The following is a 22,101-nucleotide window of genomic DNA, read 5'->3' as shown; positions in this document are numbered from 1 at the left end:
TATCACGATTTGTACCTCAAAACTGATGTGCTTTTGTTGGCTGATGTGTTTGAGGCTTTCAGAACAATCTGTCATTCTGGATATGGATTGGATCCTGCTCACTATTACACTGCTCCTGGATTGGCTTGGAGCGCGATGTTAAAAATGACAAAACAAGCTTTGGATTTGATAACCGATGTTGATATGCTTTTGATGATTGAAAAGGCAAAGAGAGGAGGAATTTCACAAGTCTGTTCAAAGAGATATGCTAAAGCAAATAACAAGTACATTCCAAATTATGATCCATCGGTAGAGAGCTCCTACTTGATGTATTATGATGCGAACAACCTGTATGGCTGGGCAATGTCTCAGGCTCTTCCTTATGGAAAACTTAGATGGGTAAAGGAAAAAGATTACAAAAAGGTTTTACAAGATGTATGTATCTCTACACAAAAAGAATTGGATGATTCAAAGGTTGGTTATTATTTTGAGGTCGATTTGAAATATCCAGAGGAACTTCATAACCTACACAAAGATCTCCCATTTGCTTGTGAAAAGGAAAGTCCAAAGAAGGAGTGGTTAAGTGATTATCAACAATCATTTAATATAGGTGAATCAACAGAAAAATTACTTACTACATTATATAACAAGAAAAATTATGTTCTACACCAAAGAAATTTGCGACAATATTTATCAAAAGGTCTAAGAGTAGAGAAGATCCATAGGGTTCTAAAGTTCAATCAAAGTCATTGGTTGAAGGGGTACATTGATTTTAATACACAAAGAAGAACAGAGTCAAAAACAGATTTTGAGAAAGACTTTTATAAATTGATGAATAATGCGGTCTTTGGTAAGACCATGGAAAATGTGAGAAAAAGACAAAATATCAGACTATCAACATCTTGGAAACAAGCATCAAAATTAATTAATAGACCGAGTTTTACTAGAGCTGAGGTCTTTACTGAGAACTTTTGTGCGATCCATTTGATTAAAGAGAGTATTGAAATGGACAAACCTATTTATATTGTACTGTCTGTCATGTACTGTCTTTGTCTTTCCCTCGCGGTCCCCATGTGCTGTCTTTGTCTTTCCCTCGTGGTCCCCATGTACTGTCTTTGTCTTTCCCTCGTGGTCCCCATGTACTGTCTTTGTCTTTCCCTCGCGGTCCCCATGTGCTGTTTTTGTCTTTCCCTCGCGGTCCCCATGATGTACTGTCTTTCCCTCGCGGTCCCCATGTACTGTCTTTCCCTCGCGGTCCCCATGTACTGTCTTTGTCTTTCCCTCGCGGTCCCCATGTGCTGTTTTTGTCTTTCCCTCGCGGTCCCCATGTACTGTCTTTCCCTCGCGGTCCCCATGTGCTGTTTTTGTCTTTCCCTCGCGGTCCCCATGTACTGTCTTTGTCTTTCCCTCGCGGTCCCTATGTGCTGTCTTTGTCTTTCCCTCGCGGTCCCCATGTGCTGTTTTTGTCTTTCCCTCACGGTCCCCATGTACTGTCTTTCCCTCGCGGTCCCCATGTACTGTCTTTGTCTTTCCCTCGCGGTTGTCAGCTCTTTCACGAGCCTCGATTCAGTATAGAAAAAAAAAAAAAAAAAAAAAAAATATTGGAACATCAATTCTTGATTTATCAAAGTCATTAATGTATGATTACTTTTATAATAATTTGAGGAAGAAATATCAAAATGATGTTCATCTACTTTATATGGATACAGATAGTTTTATTTTGCAAATTAATACTGATGATGTTTATTCAGACATGAAAAAGGACATTAATATCTATGACACTAGTAATTACAGTCCAGAGAGTGAGTTGTTCTCTTCTAAAAATAAAAAGGTGATTGGAAAGTTTAAGGATGAATTAGGAGGAAATGTCATGAGTGAATTTGTGGGATTGAGGTCTAAGGCTTATGCTTATAAATACATTGTGAATAACGTTGAAAAAACTGATAAGAAGTTAAAAGGCATAAAGAAAAATGTCATTAAAGAAACAATAAACTTTAAGGATTATTATAACTGTTTAACAACAAAGAAAGAAGAGTTTAGAAAGATTAATGGAATAAGAAGTTATAAACATAAATTATATTCAGAAGAGGTGAATAAGAAAGCATTGGGGGCTTTTGATGATAAGAGGTTTATTTTAGAAAATGGAATTGATAGTCTCCCTTATGGTTATATAAGTATATAAGTGATAAGTTAAAAAGGGGGTTAGGGATTTTAACGGGCTACCGCCGCCTTTTTACTATTATATAAATGATAGAACCAAGTACCAACCAGACTAAAGAGTGGAGGTGTAATCAACCTTGGTATATAAATGGTAAACATAACGAATGTGAAAAATATCAAATAGGTATAATTGAAAAGACAACTGGTAAAAAAATTTACAAAACAAATAAGAGAATTAATTTAAATACCGGTGAATTGGGTAAAAAAGATGGAAATATTTTTGAGTGGACGGAAAACTTTGATGGTTGCCAGGAAAATATATACTTTAATTTAAAAATGGTATGTGGCACTGGAGGCGCTCAAACAAGAACATTGAGGGAGGTTTACCATTTTATCTTAGCTCAGTTAAAATATCTTAATAAAGAACCAAACTCAAACATATTTTTTGTTAATATATTAGATGGTGAAGAGAGTGGCAAGAGAGTTAAATTATTTCCCACGCATAAACAAATATTTGTAGGGTCGTTGTTTGAGTGGGTCAAAGATGATTCACCAGATGATATTAAGAGTAAAAGGTTAAAAGGTCCATAAGGTCAGAAGGATCACAGGTTCACACAGAAGGACCATTGTTTAAGTGGTCTAATGAATAAGGATAACATGTCAAAAGGTTAGAAGGTTCGTAAAGAACAGGGTGAGAGAAATAGAGGTGTTTAGGGGCAATGAGGGAGGGGAAAAATTAACATGTAAGTCAATGGGAAAATGAGAGTGTCCCAGAAGCAACATATATACACTACTATTGCTGCATATAGTTTGAAAATGATGGCATCGTAGGTCACGTGGTTTGGCAGCCATCTATATATATAAAACACAGTTTGTGTGTGTGTGTGTGTGTGTGTGTGTGTGTGTGTGTAATGTTACCGATAGACTCCTAAACGGAGAGGCTCACGTACTTGATATTTGGCACAGACATGGCCATTGAGCCTGGGAAGAACATGGCCGACCTAAAAATTTATTTCATAATATTTTTTTATCATATTTTAACCTCAGCACGGAATATTATGACCGGAATCTGACCGCTAGCAGAGCAGCGCACTGATTCGCTCAGAGCGATCACGTGATGTTCGTTGCCGCCATTAACTCAGTTACGGTTCGCACATATTTCAGAGCAAAAAGCAATTGCGTTTTTGCCGGGTACTTCTGCATGATTAGCATTTAGCATGATTTAGCATGATTTAGCATAGATAGTAGCATGTTTCACATCGATTTTTTTTCAGCGAGCAGAAGTACCCGGCATTGTACGAATAATATATAGATACTAGATAGTGCCGTGTAGGGCGGAGTGATGCCGCTGTGGGAGGGACCGAGCAAGGTCGCTGTGGGCGGGACCGAGCGAGGTCGCTGTGGGCGGGGCCGGGCGAGGTCGCTGTGGGCGGGACCGAGCGAGGTCGCTGTGGGCGGGACCGAGCGAGGTCGCTGTGGGCGGGGCCGAGCGAGGAAGCTATGGGCGGGGCCGAGAGAGGTCACTGTGGGCGGGGCCGAGCGAGGTCTGCGTTAGTGCGTTGCCGTTGCCGTTGCCTGGTATAAAAAGATGGTGCTTGATGCTCTCTGCGTCAAGATACGGACTTGATGTCCGTATCTTTACAACAGACATTCCAATGATGATGATGATAAATGTAATACCACTCAAGGAAGGCCCACAACTCAAGAGAGTGCAAAGAAACAATAAAATGAACAAAAATACGGGGAAGGAGAAGCAACCACTCAGAAGAATGACAGAAAATCATTTCCCTTAAATTTACCGTGTTCACCAACTAGCACGACCAGATACAGGACACCAAAATAATTTCCCTTACACATATCGTGTCCACCAACCAGCAAGACCATACCACTTACCTCTGGATCAAACTGTATTTCAAATATTCAAACGGTTTTTACATGCTGCCGTCTCCTAGCAACCAATGAAATTTTTCAAAAATATTGTAGTACATTTATTTTTTAATAATGTACCATATTTACGGCAGTATATTTATTTACGCCATGAGTAAGGAAGGAAAATTTCCAGCGCGCTGATTCGCTCATTCGCGCTCATTGATGACGATCAAGATCACGTGATGACGTGATCACGAATGATGTTCGTGACACGATCACGAGATGTTCCTTGCCGCCATAAACTCACAGCAAGTAGCATAGATTTTAGCATGATTAGCATTTAGTATGATTTAGCATGATTTAGCATGATTTAGCATAGATAGTAGCATGTTTCACATAGATTTTTTTTCAGCGAGGAATATTATACACGGATTCTGACCGGTGGCAGAGCAGCACGCTGATTCGCTCAGAGCGATCACGTGATGTTCCATCTCCACCGCCAGTTGGCTTCACTTTTCACGGAGTATGAGCGTTCTATATATTTTCAATTCAGTGCGCCCGACTCGCTCACGTACTTGATTTGTGGCATAGACATGGCCATTGGGCCTTCACGGTGTAATTTGTGCGAGGCTTTTGTCTGAGTGAGCTTGAGTCGAGAGGGCGAATGTACGGGTTGGGAATGTACGGGTCTCCCTTCCCCCACCCGGCAACGCCGGTACTGGAGGGCGTCACAGGATCGGTGAGTCTCCAAAATCCGCTTCGTGCTGTTGCGAAGATTCAGGACGATGTCGCGATTGTTGTGCTGCTCTCCGACCATGAGAACTGCAACGTCATTGTTGACTGGCCCTCCCCTTCCCTCCCCCTTCCCCCTCCCCCCTCCATCCTCCCCTCCACCTCCACCCCCTCCCCTTCTCCCCTCCCCCTCCCTTTTCCCCCTCCCCCTCCCTTTTCCCCCTCCCCCTACCCCTCCCCTCACTCCTACCCCTTCCCCTCCCTCTCCCCCTCCCCTCCTCCCTCCCCCGTCCCCCTCCCCCCTCCCCTCCCCCTCCCCCTTCCCCTCCCCTCCCCCTCCCACCCCTCTCCTCTCCCATCCCACCCCCTCCCCCCCTCTCCTCCCCTCCCCTCCTCCCCCTCCCCCTCCCCCTCCCCCCTCTTCTCCCTCACGTTTATACACGGAATGCCGGGTACTCCCCCCCCCCCCTCTTCTCCCCTCCCCCCTCTCCTCCCCTCCCCCCCGTTCCCCTCCCATCCTCTTCCCCCTCCCCTCCCCCGCCCGGCAATGCCAGGTACTTCTGCTAGTCTCGGATATAAAAACGAACCTTATATGATCGACAGGAAACTTCACAAACGTGATCCCTTACCCATGCATATGTAGAGTGTGCATTTTTGATGTCATATGTCACGTGGATTGGCAGAAATTGGCTTGAAAGCCACTATTAAAAAAAAAAACTCCTTCTCTGAAACCGCTTCACCGATCAATATGAAACCTGTCATGTGTGGGAAAAATTTGCGAATCAAAAACAGCCGAAAGGATTTAAATCAAAGGACAGTTTATTTTTAGGACAGTCAACGATGTCATCTACCCGTTGTCACGGGCAGGGACTACGTGGAGGCATATTGGCGACGCAGTCGCATTGCTCTAGTTTCCCTATCTTTAACATGTTCAACTGAAACTTGGTGAATGGCTTTATCATGATAAGTTACAGAACAAGTTTGAGTTTCAGGGCATTTCGTCAATTTTTCACAGGTATGCCCGTTTTGGACTTAGAATACATCACATCGGTATGGGACATGTATTGCAAAGCAATTCTCGCTCTTGTTGATGTCTGGCATGCAAACAATAATGAACCTTTGATGGGGAATCACTTTGGTAGTTGAAATGATGAAGGTTTGTGTATATCACTAAATTAATTTGGGATATAGCAATTTATATTTTTGGAATTTTTATGTTGAGAGTTAAAATGAGTGTAATTTGTACTTTAATAAATAGGATGCAATCCAAAGAAGTAAAAATAAGTAAAAAGATGTAATACAGTAAAATGGACAATGATGGTTGGAAGAATTACTGTAATACAGGATGTGATGACCGATGTTTTAAAACTTTTTTTTTTTTTTTGGATACTGAATCGAGGCTAAATTGTACACTTGATAGGGTTTTATGTGGCGAAGGAGGCTCGTTTGCTATATTCATAACCCTGTGTCGAATACGTATAATTATATAGACAACTAGAACGACACTTGGTAGACAGCATACGTCTGCCAGGCTGAACAGGTTACATTTTGTATCCCACTGATGGGTCAGATCTGGATTCGGACCTGAATCAAAATTTTATATGTTTATCAATATTATCCCCTGCTGGGATCAATTTCTCGATTCATGTTTCTTTAATACTCCAGTGCTCAGTTTTTGATAGTTATGCACACGTCTGGATTGACTCGCATGTGTCATGTATGTATGAATATACATGTATGGATGATGTAAGTGATTTTATACACTTACTTTTTTTTCCTAATCATATAGGATTTTACAGGTACAGTTTACAAGTCATGTGACTGTAAATGTCAAGTACAGTATTTTAAGCCGTTACGAACGTTTTCCACCTTCGTCCGAGTGTTTAACTGCACCTCGTCTCCCAGGGCCATAAACTTGGTGTAATATAAAGTTTTACCTCATACTGAAAGGCAAACTTTCTCTTATTCACCAACCGACACCAGTCTTGGTGGGGAGAGGAGGTGTTGACTGTCGCGAAGGGGTCACGGTGGGGGATGGGGTTGTCCATGGGTGGGACCACAGTGGGGAGGGTGGAGGGCGTTATCGCTATGAGAGGGAATACCGGGCAGGACCTGGCGGGCGGCCGAGTGGGCACGGATGGTTGATTTGCGAGCGCGGAATGAGCGTCGCCTGCACGGAAGCACGAGCGGAGCACATTTAGCGATTAGCGTCCCATTGCTGCCAGTCCTGGCACTGCCGTACGTCGGTTGCCTAGTGCGAGGTGGCGGCTGACATGCTGTGTTGGCGCGGCCTTTCTTGACAGGTTCGCGAAGGAGACGGAGAGTTCAAGGGAGAGAGAAAGTGAGAGGCGGTGCTGCTCCGTGACGTTTTTCAGCGGCAGACGGACCTTGGTGTGGACGGCATGTCGTGTGGATGTCCGCAACGGCTCCTCTTGCTGAGTCTGTTACTCGGTGTGGAAGACGCACTCGGGGCGGTGAGCTCGCACGACCTCCTTTTGAGGGTAGGGGAGGGGAGGGGTCACCAGCAGACGGACAACGCACGGAGGGACAAGGGAAAGGTTCTGTGGGACATAACGAAGCTATCCATGTCTGAGGTAACAGGTTGGATCACGTGATCAACATCGAGTTATTCAGACTTCAGTAAAAACATCAACAAGACATGTTTGAAGATGTAGCAAAACGTTATTTCGGGAGTGCAACACGGCAATGATGGGCCAAATGGCCTCCTCGTTTCCTTGTTTAATGTCATTATAGGAGTGTGTGAGGTGTGACCACTCCTTACACTTAGTGTAGTCCCCCGACGACTGTGGACCCTTCACGAATTACTTTCCATTCTGTATACGAAACATAAATATTTAAATGTAAGTGGTTCGATTCCCGACAGAGAATCAACTTCAAACGTGAAACGGATGAGCAATCCAGGGTCTGCCCTTCTCGCCCGCCGAGGGGTACCTCTGACTTAAGGTGGCCAAATGTCCAAAATTGCGTTATTTCATGTTTTAACTTCAATTTGACAGAGAATTTTAAATTATTGTGACATTGAACTTTGACGTGTGAAAATAATCTGGTACAGCAAATTAGGGGCGTTAATTGGGCCAGGGGGACGTAAACGTATAAGGGAAAAAACAAACAAACAATAAATATGTCATGCATGGCAAGATACTTGCGAAATCCCTAAAATAGGTTGGTGACCTTTGGCCCATGTTGACCTAAAAAATAATTGGTGGTTGAATTCAGTGACCGGATATGCAAATCCTGTTGAAATTTCAAGTCAATCAGATGAAATTGACGATTTTGCAAATTTGGCCTATCTTGACCTTTTCACCTTTAGACCTCAAAAATAATTGGTGGTTGAATTAAGTGACCGGATATGCAAATCCTGTTGAAATTTCAAGTCAATCAGATGAAATTGACGATTTTGCAAATTTGGCCTATCTTGACCTTTTCACCTTTAGACCTCAAAAATAATTGGTGGTTGAATTAAGTGACTGGATATGCAAATCCTGTTCAAATTTCAAGTCAATTGGATGAAAATTGAGGATTTTAGAAACTTCACCTAAGTTGTTGACCTTTGGCCTATGTTGACATTTTGGGCTATATTGACCTCAAATAATTGGTGGGTGGAATTCAGTTACCTGATATGCAAATCCTCTTCAAATTTCAAGCAATCGGATGAAAATTGACGATTTTATAACTTTGACAAAGTTGTTGACCTTTGGACAATGTTGACCTTTTAAACTCAAAATCAATAGGCTTCTTCTTTATGACCTACTTTATCATTTAGTGAGGTTTCGTAAAGATCGGTTTGAAATTGTGACCTGTAAATATACAAATAGACAAGCAGACAAACAGACAGACAGAATAACGCACCAGACCAACCAGTATTCTTGAAAAATCTTCGATTTTCGCAAGTAACAAACAGACTCAGTCTTAAAGATCTACTCTATATATATTCATAAATCACAAACAATTTCGTCATTTCAAAGGATCAAATTTTATTTCACTCTGCATGTTGCTGTTAATGGAACTTCATACTTTGACAGTTGTATAGCTTTTTTGTTGTTGTTGTTGTTGTTGTTGTTGTTGTTGTTGTTGTTGTATACGAGATCGAGGCTCGTGAAAGGGCTAAAAAAGGGTCCTTGATCGATATGAGGCATGATCGTCAACACTGATCAAACCGGATGGAATATTTCATTTGGCCGGGCCACAGTGACTCGAAGATCCAATTTGTGCAACAAGAGATACCAGAGTGAATTCTATGTGCATGTAATTGCAGACTGGACATTGTAAGCTAAAATTCCTCTGAAGGAGGTACTCCACAATGCAAGACCCCTGCTGGCACCTCACCAGAGTGCAATTTTAGGTGAAGATAATTTCCCCCCAAATCAAACCCATGATCACTCGGCTTACGAACCAGCGAATGAACTATATTGTTTCATGTTTGACTGAAATCTAATGTTTATTTAAAAATAAAATAAACGTTCGCTTTGAGGAAAGAATAATAAGAATGTAAACTAGAACGGGCACTCGGTAGAGCGCATACCTTCGCCGCAGCTACTGTTCTGTACTTGGTAAAAATACGATTTTGACCTTTTCGTGACCTTGACCTTGACCTTTGACCCGATTGCTCCCAAAATCTAATCAAATGTGTCCCGTATAATAACCAATCATCCCACCAAATTTCATGCAATTCGGTTGAATACTTTTTGAGTTATGCGAATAACATACACACACACACACACAGACATACAAATAAATACACAGCGATCAAAACATAACCTTCCGCTTTTGCGAAGGTAAAGATAGCACATGCGACTGTTACAAAATATGTTGATATAATGCCTGGGAAAAGATGCAACACCATGCAACTATCCTCATCTCAGATTCAGCTGAGGCCTAAATCATCGATTTGAACAATCTTTACTATAATTCACCAAATGTCTGTCCGTCTGTCTGTCCATCTGTTCCTAGGTACCATAAAAACGGCTGAACCGATCGCAACGAAATTTTGGGTGGGTAATCCTGGGACCCCCTGGAGTAAAATAGGCTGTATTGTTTTCCCAATTTTTCCAATTTCCAATTTTTCAAATTTTCCAGTTTTTCCAAACACGATGGAATAATATTTACCGATATGAACATTGATGTGGCTTTTCTTGAAATTCTACAAATAATATTTAAATTTTGATGATTTGTGTGTGATATTATTTAACGGTTGTTTATATAAATCGTTTAAAATAAAATAAAAAGCCTTCAATTTCTGATATTTTGCCTTTTCATTTGGGCCTCCCAATTGAATCCCCGCCCATAGGGCGGGTACCGTTGCTAGTTACTACAATCTAAAGAGTTGCTTTTATTGCATTTCATTAATAGATGTGAGCAAGGTGAGCAAGATTAAATGATGAAGAATCATACCAGTCAGGCCTACATGAAAGCATCACATAGATAGGGCATAAGACTTGTTCGTGTTTATGCAATATATTGTCACATCGCCACCGGCAACCGCCTGATAACCACAGCCACAATTGAAGTGGCCGCTGACCACACCAGGTCTAACGCTCCGAGGATTAAAGCAAAACTGGTCACTTTTACTAAACACCGATGACGAGCGGTGAACGACAGTCTGTGCTTCTGGCACCTGGCACCAAACTGGTTATTACCCAGGGTGACTTTTTATCCTCCAGAGATCCCAAAAAGAACCCAATTACCAGGATGGCAAAATGGCATGATCACAAGGTACATGCCATCTCTTAAGAAATAAAGAATGTATTACAAACCTGAGACAGATGGCACAAATTAATACACATAATCAATGTTTCACAATAAAATTACCACTGCTATAGCACCACATGCGCAAACAAATTGGCGAATAGGGAAGGGTAGACGAATAGAAGGGTAGAATAGGGAAGGGTAGACACAGGATGAACTCGAGTTGCTGCAGGACCAGGGCTCAGCTTAGCGTAACCATGACGGCGAGACGGTACACGGCACCACAGGCAAGTGCAGGAAGCCCATGATGTAACAATGATCATAGGACTGTAGAGGCAGGATCACGGGACCACAGGCCACTGGCTGAAAGACTGCAGGACGGACAGACTCTGGACAGAAACTATTAGGTAGCCAAAGCAGTAAGACCCCTCCTCTTCATTTTTTTCTCTCTCGGGGTGAGCATGCACATTTTATGCACAAGGGCCTTCCCCCTTCTCCGGCCGTGCTGGCCAATCGGTGCTCTCCATGCTGTCTAATTTTAGGCTTTACAGCATCATAAGGATCGTATACACCATCATAGGAATTTCCCTCTCTCGGTTCCCTCACCCTGTTCTCAGAGGGGAAACGGAGGGATGAGGAGCTTTACCCTGTATACCATCTAAAGTAGTCAATGGTGCTGCCCACAGTGGTACGCAGATACCTTGTCCTAAACAAATGAACTGAAAATGAAGTTCAAAAAGCTCTGAGAACTACCCAAATACAAGCGGTGTCTCAGGCCTTACCCCTACCTCGCAGACAAATCAATGTAGCTTTATATTTCAGGAATTACTCTTTTGTACATCTTGGTGAAGGGCAATTGTTCCAAGACCTGTAGTTAGCTACACATGTCGCATCAATGCTTCATGCACGTTGGAGTAGATCAGTGGCATTGTCTAGACGTGCTTCTTCTTGCTCTACCACAATGCCCTGGCTTGATCCCAGCAATGCCGCCTGTCACTAAACTGGATTATTCGTGCTCGCTCATAACAGATAAAGCCTGAGGCAATGCCTAAGACATATTATTCAATAGTTTTCCTTAAGTTCTCTAAAACCCTATTTATTTCTATATATTTTGGATTTCTATATGAAGTCTTGGTGGGCAAATTGAGGTTTAAATTAATTATTGGTCTAATATGTAAACTGAAACATAATGACCTGGTTTTTTTGTGACGAGTACAACTGCTCCCTACGGTAGCGGCAGGAAGAGTCGTGTTATTATCCTCCGTGAGGTATATAAATTGCAGTAGATCTATGCTCGTACTCAGCAAGCATATAATACCTCACGGACGTCGAGTTTCCTCCCTTTCAGTTTGGTGTTAAACAGCAGTAGCGACTGTTTAATAAGGTAATCATACGCGTTTGTGGTTTATTTTATTTTTACTTCCGGTCAGTGTGCCCAACAAAATGCCATGATAGGCTATTTATACACATTAACAACAGCGTTTGTCAAAGGAGTAAAAATTCCATGGGTCGGGGGCAAATTAAGTCGCTGCATCCTCCATAGCGTGACCCTTAGGCCTCCTGTCGAGTTTGGTTGAAATTGGATAAGTAACGACCGAATGTGTCACGGTCAAAATACACAGACAGATAGACAGGCGCCAAGTTGCGTATTTTACTATTATGATGTGCACTTCTGAGAGATGATTGAGTGTTTTATACTTGCTGGAGCCCATTCACAACTAATTAAGGTTTAGCTGTGGAACATAAAAGATCAATCCAATTGAGGGTAGAGTGATGGAAAGGAGCCTGTAGGGTGTAGGCCAAAGGGTAGTCCACAAACACAGGCCGAGTCAGTGTTTACTGCAAACAATCCTAAATGACTTTTGAGGTATTTCAGGGAGTGCGCCTTCAAAGTTTTCCATGTCGTAATCATGACACTTAAAGATAACCTAAAGATTCAGTGAGCCAATGAATGAATCCTATTGAATGCTTATATTGATTATTATTTATTGGTTGATTCTTCTCGCTTTTGCGAGGGGAAACATTTTACTCCAAGGGGAAGTTATTGCTCGTTTATACATGAGCAACTTTTTACAATTCCATCAGATTCAACATGTTGTGAAAGGAAAGAGGGTGAGAAATGACCAAACCGAAGAGAAAGTGCAATGCACTGAAAATGATAGGCACACTCAATTTGAGTACTGAGGCCTCGGCACGGGGCTTCCTCAACCCCCAAATAGTCGGTGGTTTCTCAGTTTATTTTGAGTTAGTTTAGTCAGCAGGAGGGCTCGTGTTAGAGAACTTAAAGAAAAGTACGGGGGGGGGGGGGCGAACTGCTTTAACCTACAGGGGGGGGGGGGTACTGCACATCAGCAGCACAGCCATCCTCCCGGGAATGGTACCATCAGCAAACAGAGACTGCATAAGAAATGAATGAATGAATCCCGTTATTACCTCCAATCTTTTTCTACTCTTACTAACTTCCCTCCCTCGGTCAACCTGCTTCTTTCAGTTCCTGTTTGATCAGACATCAAATATCTATTCTTTGCTCCCTTCCACTTAGCTTGTAATCTATTACACCAGAATACTCTGTGATGTGCAGGTGTCATCCTGCCCTGTTTCTGTAGGAGCAGGTTGAGGGGGAGGTTCCACCAGAACCCCGGGTAATGTGGGGGGGAGGGGCGATTCTGCAACCTGTTGCACAATTTGAGGTTCTTCCTCGGGACAATCATTGTGCTCAGGTACGTTTTCTAAATTGGCCGGTACAATGACTATTTGGTTTGAAAGGTCGCCATCAGGTGCGTTGGAACACTGAGGGGTCGAAATTTGCTATTTTTGCCCCCCAGTCGAATCTCGCTGGACCTGACTTGTCATAATCCACACAAGGAGTTAACGTCGTTTGCTCTCCAACCTCATCTGGAGGTAGCACATGCAACTCCTCCATATTAGGCTGAGGGTCCATATCGGCAGCAGGCAGGGGATCTGCATTCACATTTAGCAATACTTCATATCGATTACTCACCGATGTTTTATCTGGTGGTACTGAGTCCAATGCATCGGAGTCTAATACCACCTTCTTTTCCTTACGGGGTGGGGGCATGGGGGAACGAGTGGGGGGAGGAGGAGGAACGAGTGGGGGTAGGAGGAGGAACGAGTGGGGGTAGGAGGAGGAACGAGTGGGGGGAGGGGGGAACGAGTGGGGGAAAAGGGGGGGACGAATGGGGGGAGGGGGAACGAGTGGGGGGAGGGGGGGGAAAGCGTGGGGGGAGGCAACGAGTGGGGGGAGGAAACGAGTGGGGGGGGGGTGAGGGGAAACGAGTGGGGGAAGGGGGGAACGAATGGGGGGAGGGGGGGAACGAGTGGGGGGAGGGGGGGAAAAGCATGGGGGGAGGCAACGAGTGGGGGGAGGAAAACGAGTGGGGGGGGGGAGGAGGGGGAACGAGTAGGGGAAGGAGGGAACGAGTGGGGGGAGGGGGGGAACAAGTGGGGGAAGGAAACGAGTGGGGGGAGGGGGGGGAACGAGTGGGGGAGGAAACGAGTGGGGGAGGGGGAGGGGGAACGAGTGGGGGGAGGAAACGAGTGGGGGGAGGAACCGAGTGGGGGGAGGGGGGAACGAGTGGGGGGAGGGGTGGAACGAGTGGGGCGGGGAGCGGGGGAACGAGTGGGGGGTGGGGGGGGAACGAGTGGGGGGAGGGAAACGAGTGGGTATAGAAGGGGATGAGTGGGGGGGAGGTGGAGGGAAAGGGGTACAAGTGGGGGGGGGGGGACGAGTGGGGTGAGGGGGGGGAACGAGTGGGGGGAGGGGGGAACGAGTGGGGGGATGAGTCTGGGAAACGAATGTGGGGAGGGGGGGAACGAGTGGGGGGAGGAAGGAACGAGTGGGGGGAGGAAGGAACGAGTGGGGGGAGGGGGGAACGAGTGGGGGGAGGGGGGAACGAGTGGGGGGAGAATGAGTGGGGGCGTTGGGGGGGAACGAGTGGGGAAGGGGGGGAACGAGTAGGGGGAGGCGGGAAACGGTCAGAGGAAGGGAAGACTGAGCGGGGGGTACCGGACGTGGCACTGGAAGGTGGGGGGAGGAAAATGGGAAGGGAGGACGAGGGTTGTGGTACCGAGTTTGATGAAAATGGAGCGGTGGGGGGGGGGGGGGGGGGAGACAGAAAATACACAATGTGAAAATAAACCAAAATGGAAAGGAAAGGTGAGAGCAACGACCAAAAAATGGGGGGGGGGGGGGGGCGGGGGTAGAAAGATCGAAAGTCGGAGCAGCTCGCACCTCACCACACATGCACAGCCGCCATCTTGCCATGCCCAACACACAAACGAGAGAGAGACAGAGAGAGAGAGAGGGAGAGGGGAGGGAGAGGGAGAGGGAGAGAGAGAGAGAGAGAGAGAGAGAGAGAGAGAGAGAGAGAGAGGAGAGAGAGAGAGAGACTTTTGAGGTCCTTTATTACAAAAATATAAAAGTGTGTATGTACAATTTACAAATCCAAAAAAATCCCAATAAAACAGGAGAGAATAAGAAAGCAAGGAAACAACAAGTATAACAATTAATCATTTCACAAAAACATAAAATAAAGCAATACCACCAAAAATATATAAAGACTTGATTATTTAAGAAAGAGATAACACCAACTCATTTTGACGAACTTCCCAAACATTTTCTAAACACCATTTTCCCACAAACACATCAAGTTCAGCCATGGTCTTGGAAAAATTAAATTCAAGTTTTACTCTTGCAGAAACGAGCGCAGTGAAAAACGTCATGACGTTGCATTGGTGAAGCGGTTTTACCGTTACACTTCTCCTTGACAAGTATGTAGCAAGTTTTGCTGTTGCTACAAAAAAAACACAACAAGTTCATATTTTTTGTCTTGTGTACATTTCTTTTTGAACCCAAAAATAAAGGCGCGAAAAGTAAATCTGAAATTCAATTTGTGTGACACAAAGTTCAACCAGTTAACTAATGGAAAAAGTCTTTCACAGCCAATGAAAAAATGAAATACATCCTCATTTACAGAGCAAAAGGGGCAGCATGCAGATATTGGGGCAAAATTCCTCACATATGTATTGCATGGGATGATGCAGTGGGCAATGCACCACTGGAGATCCCCTGTTCCTTTTGGTGATTTGCTTATAATACATCGCTTCCCATACAGGTTCAGTGGGGGGCCCTGCAGGAAGTAGTCTCTTCCAGCGTGCTACTCCGTTTAATGGAGAAATACCAAGAATTAGAGACACGCAACACCTATACAGGCTCTTGCTGCTTGAAGCTTGCAACTCATTTGTCCCTGTGCTAACAGGTGGAAGTTCTCTGGGGGAGCAGTCAAAAATCAGTTTAGGGAAGTATGACTCATCAGGATGTCCATGTGTATTCTGAGTCCATAATACCTGTAGCTGATGACCTTTTTGTACGACTTTCCTCAATATTAAGCCGATTGTCCTCTTGGACCGAATTCCTGTCATATTTGAAATTTCTTCCACAGTCTTCCAACCCTACACCAGAGTCTGGCCATAGGCGCCATACTTTGTTCATGCCTGCATCAATGAAGCGTTGGCACAAATCACGGCTCTTGAATACATCAGGGAAGAGAGGGTTGAAAAACAATGGTTCAACTCTCGAACATCTCTGGGGAGTATGTGTCCTCTTTGTGACTCACTGTAAAACCTTTCCAGGCATTGAGAAGGCCCCTGGTAGAATATAGGGAGCGTTTGATGTATCCACAAACTTGAGATGGATCAGGAATACTTCACGACCATAGCCGAGTCTGCCCGCCTGTTGCAAAATATGGCATGGCAGGTCAATGGGTAGTTTGGCAGGTGCTCAACATACACAAGGCGCTGAATGGAGCACAAGCAAAAGGCCATGAGGCAGGATTTCACGTGAGCAAGGCCTTGGCCTCCTTCAGGTGCAGTATGGCATATTACGTTTGGGCCGCAGCCAATGATGGTCTCCCCAAAAAAAGTCCACACGTTTGGCCTGGATCATTCCAAGCAGCACTTCCGGCGGTTGTAGGCAAATAAATCGATGCCATAAAGTTGCAGCAACCAAGTTATTGGCACCTAAGACACGGCCCTTAAATGAAAGGTGCGGTAGGGCTCTTTTCCACAGGTTCAGTCTCCTCTCCATTTCTCCAATCAAGCCTTCCCAATTCTTTTCCATAAATTGTGTGGAACCCAGGGACACACCAAGGTAGTCGATACCATCTGCCTTCCATTCTAAGTTTTCCGGAAGAGGAGGTGGATGTGTCGAGACAGGGAGGCAACTATTAAGGTATGGCACCCAAATAGCTTTGCTTTTCCTCCAATTAACTTTCAGGGAAGAAGCCTGGAAAAAGGTTCTCAAGGATTTAACAAGAGCATCAATATCCTGTTTGCTTCTGATTATGATGCACACATCATCTGCATACGCTGATATAGTCAATGGTGGGCTCCTTGGGAAACACGTCAGGCCAGAGATATTCTCCCTGAGCGTACAAAAGTCATGGTTCCATTGCTAATGCAAAAAGCAATCCTGAGACTGGGCAACCCTGCCGTACCCCTCTCTGAACCTGTATGGGGGAAACGAGTTCATTGTTTACCTTAATTACACTAGAGATGTCAGTGTACAATAGAGATATGAAGGCTCTGAAATTAACCCAAAGCCACATGCTTCCAGAATACGCCACAAACAAACATGATCAATACTGTCAAAGGCTTTTTCAAGGTCTAGAAAAATTATTCCAAAATCATTTTGATCGTGGTAAGTGCCCATTAAATCCCAAACTAAAAAAATGTTGTCATAAATGGATCGACTGGGGATGCAGAAAGTCTGATCGGGTCGGACCAGGTCACCAATGACTTTCTTCAGACGATTTGCCATCGCTTTTGAAAACAGTTTGTAGTCGGTGCACAATACTGAAACTGGTCTCCAATTCTCCATCCGCCGGAGATCTCCTGACTTTGGGAGGAGACTCACCACTGCTCTCCTTAGGCTTAATGGCATTGCACCAGTTCGCAGGGATTCTTGGATTACATTTTAGAGTTCTGGACCTAAAAGTTCCCAAAATTCTAAGTAAAACTCAGCTGGTAGGCCATCAATTCCTGGAGCTTTTCCAGATTCCATTTCACCCAGAGCACATTCTAATTCAGGAAGGGTTAACGGCACATCCAGCTCCAGCCGTTGAGTCTCAATCAGGGATGGGAGATGGGAGGTAAAGAGTTTCATCTTATCCTCACAAACATCTTTTTTTGCAAACAGTTCTGAATAGTACTTTCTGATGGTATTTTTTACCCCATCAGAATTTGCAATTACATTTCATTGGTGTCCATAACTGATAAAATAAGCCGAGCAGGCTTCGTTTCGGATTCGAGGTGAAAAAAGGATTTGCTAGGGCTATCTGATACTTTAATATTTTTTATTCTTAATCGAACTAATAATCCTGCAGCTTTCTCCTGCAATAGTTCTCCAAGTTGGGTCTTTCTTTCAAGGAGTAACTTATAGTTTGCCTCATTCTCTTGTTTTGCCAGTTTGTTGTCCAGTTTTAGAATTTCAGTTTCTAGCCGAGCCAGTGTGACTCGACTTTTATGAGTGACATATGAATTAAACTGTTGACAAAACAGCCTTATATGGGTTTTCATATCGTACCACCACAGGTTAATGGAAGCAAAACGGGGCTTTTTTTCAACTACTGCCATCCATAGATTGCGAAAGGCTTCCTTAAAAAAGGCATCATCCAAAAAAACCGGTGTGTTAAATTCGCAATAGGCACTAGTATGTTTAAAATGAGGAAAGGATAGGCCCATAGTGACCATGTGGTGGTTATAGAAGATAGAGGGGGGCAATATTTGAGAAGGTTATCATGTTCCTAAAACGTGGAGTGATGTACCATCTGTCAAGCCTCGCAAAGGACAATTGACCATTGGAACATCGACACCATGTGTACTGTTGATCATCTGCGTGTATCAAGTGCCATACATGAAGAAAACCCACGACGGAAAGGAAATGGGAGAGGTCACCATTGGCTTCGGGATGTGGTTCTGGTGATTTCTGTCCAATTTGGGCTCAAACGTGCAATTGAAATCACCCCCCATGCATATGCACTGATTGAGGTCAAACAATTTTAATTGGTTTACCACGACAGTAAAGCAAGTTTTACGGTCAGTACTTTCACTCGGTGCATATACATTAAAAATAACAAATTTTAGGTTATTAATCACCAGTTCCAGGGAAGCAAACCGGCCCCTTTATCACCTCCTGAAAGAGGCAAGAGTCAGGTACAAGTCCTGGTTTTAACAAGAACCCAACTCCAGCAGATGCAGACGACATGTTACTGAAGAAGCATTTACCTTTAAAAATGCTGCTCCAGTCATGTTCAACCTTCTCAATGATATGAGTTTCCTGCAGTAAGATCACATCAACTTGTTTCCGTTTGAATACAACTGTTTACTTGGATCTGGCGGATGTTATTCGCTCCATCACCATTTATATTAAGAGTTGCAAGAGTGAGCGTCTTCATATTTGTTTGTGAATTTTGTCTGACGCTGAGAAAACTCAAACTTTGCCTTTGTTATTATTTTCTTTAGTCGATGAAACTGTGATTTTGTTTGGTTTAGTTCCTCAGATTTTTTTAGGACCAGTTTTGCATCCTGAATAAAGGAAGCCAAGTCGGGGAAATGATCAAAAATGACAACAATCCGTTGTCCTGTACGTTTCATTGAGAAACGAAGAGAACAAGATGAGGAGGGACTTGGGGCTGATCTACCATTGATTGTGATACAACCGTCACATCCACCTCCTCTGATTCCGATAAGTCAGACATTGCCCCCCAAAGGGGTCTGGGTCAATACCCTCAGCCATTCCTGTTTTATGAACAAGTATTCCAAATTCTGGGGGGACCCCAGAGTGTTGGGTTTGGGAAACATCGGCAGCCTGACTACGACTTTCCTCAAATGGAGTCAAATCTTTGTTTCCACATCCTGTGGATTTGTGTTTAAACCCTCATTTGCTAAATGGGCATAATCATGTTGGACCATAGTTTGATCACCTTCATGTGGTCGGATCAATGACGTATCATTCACCGACTCACTGTCAGCCATGTTTACCTCATCACCCTCGTCCGTGCAGGAAATGGAAGCACTTTGTTGTACCATTTGAATCCCGTTACACCTCTCCAGGTGGTCCGTTTCATTTATTTGGTCCACGTTTTGCACTGAGATTTCAGGAGTATCCTGAAGAGTTTCTACACGGAAGGTCTGCACATCGAGCACAACCTTTTCAACAGCACCTGGTGTAAACGAACGACTCATCAGGTGCTCTTCGTTTACTAGTCACGAATTTAGACTCGGTTTCCATAGCAACGCTTTAGTAGTGAATGTTTCAGTATGTTTGGCCCCACTGGAGATCATATCGGACAATGGACCTCAATATGTGGGTAAGCCGTACCGTGATATGTGTACCAAATGGAATGTAAAACACACGACAACATCGCCGAGGTATCCACGCAGTAATGGATTGGTTGAGAGACAAGTTCAAACAGTGAAGAACATGATCAAAAAGTGTATTAGATCAGGGGACATAGATATTGCACTACAACACCTGAGGTGCACACCTGTAGATTCCCACCTCCCAAGTCCAAGCGAAATGCTGTTCAACCGGCCCATACGCACCAACCTACCAAGTCGTCTGTTGGTTCCTGCACAACAAAGGCATTCAGGAAATTCAGGAACGATTGAAGGAACGTGGAGACCGGATGGCGAAAGCAATACAACAGAACGGCTGGGCCGCAATTACCTGAATTGGCTATTGGACATCGGGTTCGGATTCTGAACAAGGACACGCACCAATGGTACCCCGGGAAAGTTGTGGCTCGCTGTAATGAACCCCGCTCGTATATAGTACAGACGCCTAACGGGACGCGTCTTCGAAGAACCAGGGCACACTTGCGTGAACTTCATCCACCCGATTGTGGCGCCAAGTGGAAGGACAAACCGACCCAACCAACACATCAAAGTCTACCAACTGCTCGACACGTACATTTCAACAACGACGCTTCAGCAATGGAAACTAATGGCTGCTCCAGCTCCAAGGATGACGAGAGTGCTGAGACAACAAGGCCGGACAACTCTCCGTACTCGACCAGATCCGGCCGTGTGATTCGAAAACCATTGAGATATTGTGATAGTGAGTAACGACCACCAGAAATCAGCCCTTGTAATATTGGTGCAGAGACAATCCGTTGATTGGAATGATTCTGTGTTTTCTCTGTTTTCGCCAATCATACTGAGCAGTAATTACATTTTGGTTAAGAGTTATAACAGTAACCCCATATCCCATCTATGTGTGGTTCAAGTTGTGTCTGATTGTGTTTATTATTTTGATTTAGTTTAGTAGTGTTTTGTTGCATACAAACATAATAATTTCAATGAAAGGGAGATGTTGTGATTGGTACTATGCATTGCGTAGTGACGTCTGGGGGCGTGGCTTTGGGGGTTGCTGGCGGCTCGTCATGATGGTCGTGTGTTCTGTGAGAGCTTTGTATCGTCTTTAATAAACCACTTGGTTGAAGGGGAGTCCTGAACTTGCTACAGACCGAACCGGACAAGAAGGTATCAACCTAAATAAATCAAGCTAAAATGAAAAACCAAAAACGCATTATAAGCACAACCAAGGCTTACAAGGCGTCGTCAAAATCGGGTAGGCCGCACCCAAAATAGGCCCGCTCTCAATCTCTCTCTCCCGATCACAAAGGAGTTGAAAACCGGAGAACAAAACGCGGGAGGCACATGGGATGTAGAAGCAAAGGAGAGAAGGGATGGGGGGGGGGGGGGGGGGGGGGGAGGGACAAAACCAATACACTGACGGCTCACCACACTACAGAGAAGCTGTATACGGCGGCCATGACGCCACACCCAAATCACAACAGCCAGCAGGGGGCGAGAGAGAGAGATCGATAGATAGATAGATAGATAGATAGATATCTCAGAATTGGAAGACATTTTCCTGGTGTTTGACCAGATTGTGATTTTGTCAAGGTCTGAGGAGAGGGGAAAGAGGATGCTCCCTGCCTGTGTGAAGGATGCGGGATATCACGGCAGAGAGTGGAGTCATATCAAAGGGATAAAAAGGATTTTCCAGAGAGTCAGTGAAATCATTGATGAAGATTAGGATTAGCATGGGGCCTAGAACACTGCTTTGGGGTAATCCAGCCTTGGCAGTGGGGGGGGGGGGGGGGGGGCGGGAGATTAAAGGATTCTGTTGAGAGCCACATGTTGGCTACAAGAGTGGAGTTGGCCTTGGATTCCATAGCAAGACAGTTTGTAGAGCAAAGCGAGATGCCAGACTGCAAGGTGGTTTGAGCAACGTTCCTCATCTCATGTCTGATATTGAGGGCCTCCATCAATTGTTGTGAGAGTAGAATCAGCATGTCACCAGCTAATGCTTACATATAGGGACACCAGGCCTTTGGAGCTCCAATGGGCGGCGCACATTTGATGTGATGCCCTACCTGTGAAGTACCAATCCAGCAGTTTATAGTCAGGTCAGGAATCGAACCGAGATGAGACAGCTCAAAAGTAAATGTTCTACCTCTGAACTATCCTGTCAAATCCACAGAAGCTGCTGGAATAGTTATTGATTTCCTAATGGTATTTGTTGTGGCCTAAGTGTAATGATTGTTCAGCTGGTGCTGACTGTTTGGG

General features: G+C 44.4%; 1 protein-coding gene across 1 annotated transcript in view; it reads left to right on the top strand.

Moving 5' to 3' along the window:
- The first annotated feature begins 6,903 nt into the window (after nucleotides 1-6,903).
- LOC137432530 (extracellular matrix organizing protein FRAS1) overlaps nucleotides 6,904-22,101 on the top strand; it is a 161,105-nt gene continuing 145,907 nt past the window's right edge. The window contains exon 1 of the mRNA XM_078783958.1: nucleotides 6,904-7,214. Coding sequence (XP_078640084.1) covers nucleotides 7,143-7,214 — 72 coding nt within the window. The 5' untranslated portion in view covers nucleotides 6,904-7,142. The remainder of the gene's footprint in view (nucleotides 7,215-22,101) is intronic.

The sequence above is a fragment of the Myxine glutinosa genome, chromosome 8, assembly GCF_964187855.1.
Source record: "Myxine glutinosa chromosome 8, kmMyxGlut1.1, whole genome shotgun sequence".
Lineage (NCBI taxonomy): Eukaryota > Metazoa > Chordata > Myxini > Myxiniformes > Myxinidae > Myxine > Myxine glutinosa.
The sequence above is the reverse complement of the archived record's forward strand: the minus strand, read 5'-3'. Positions and strand labels throughout refer to the sequence as shown.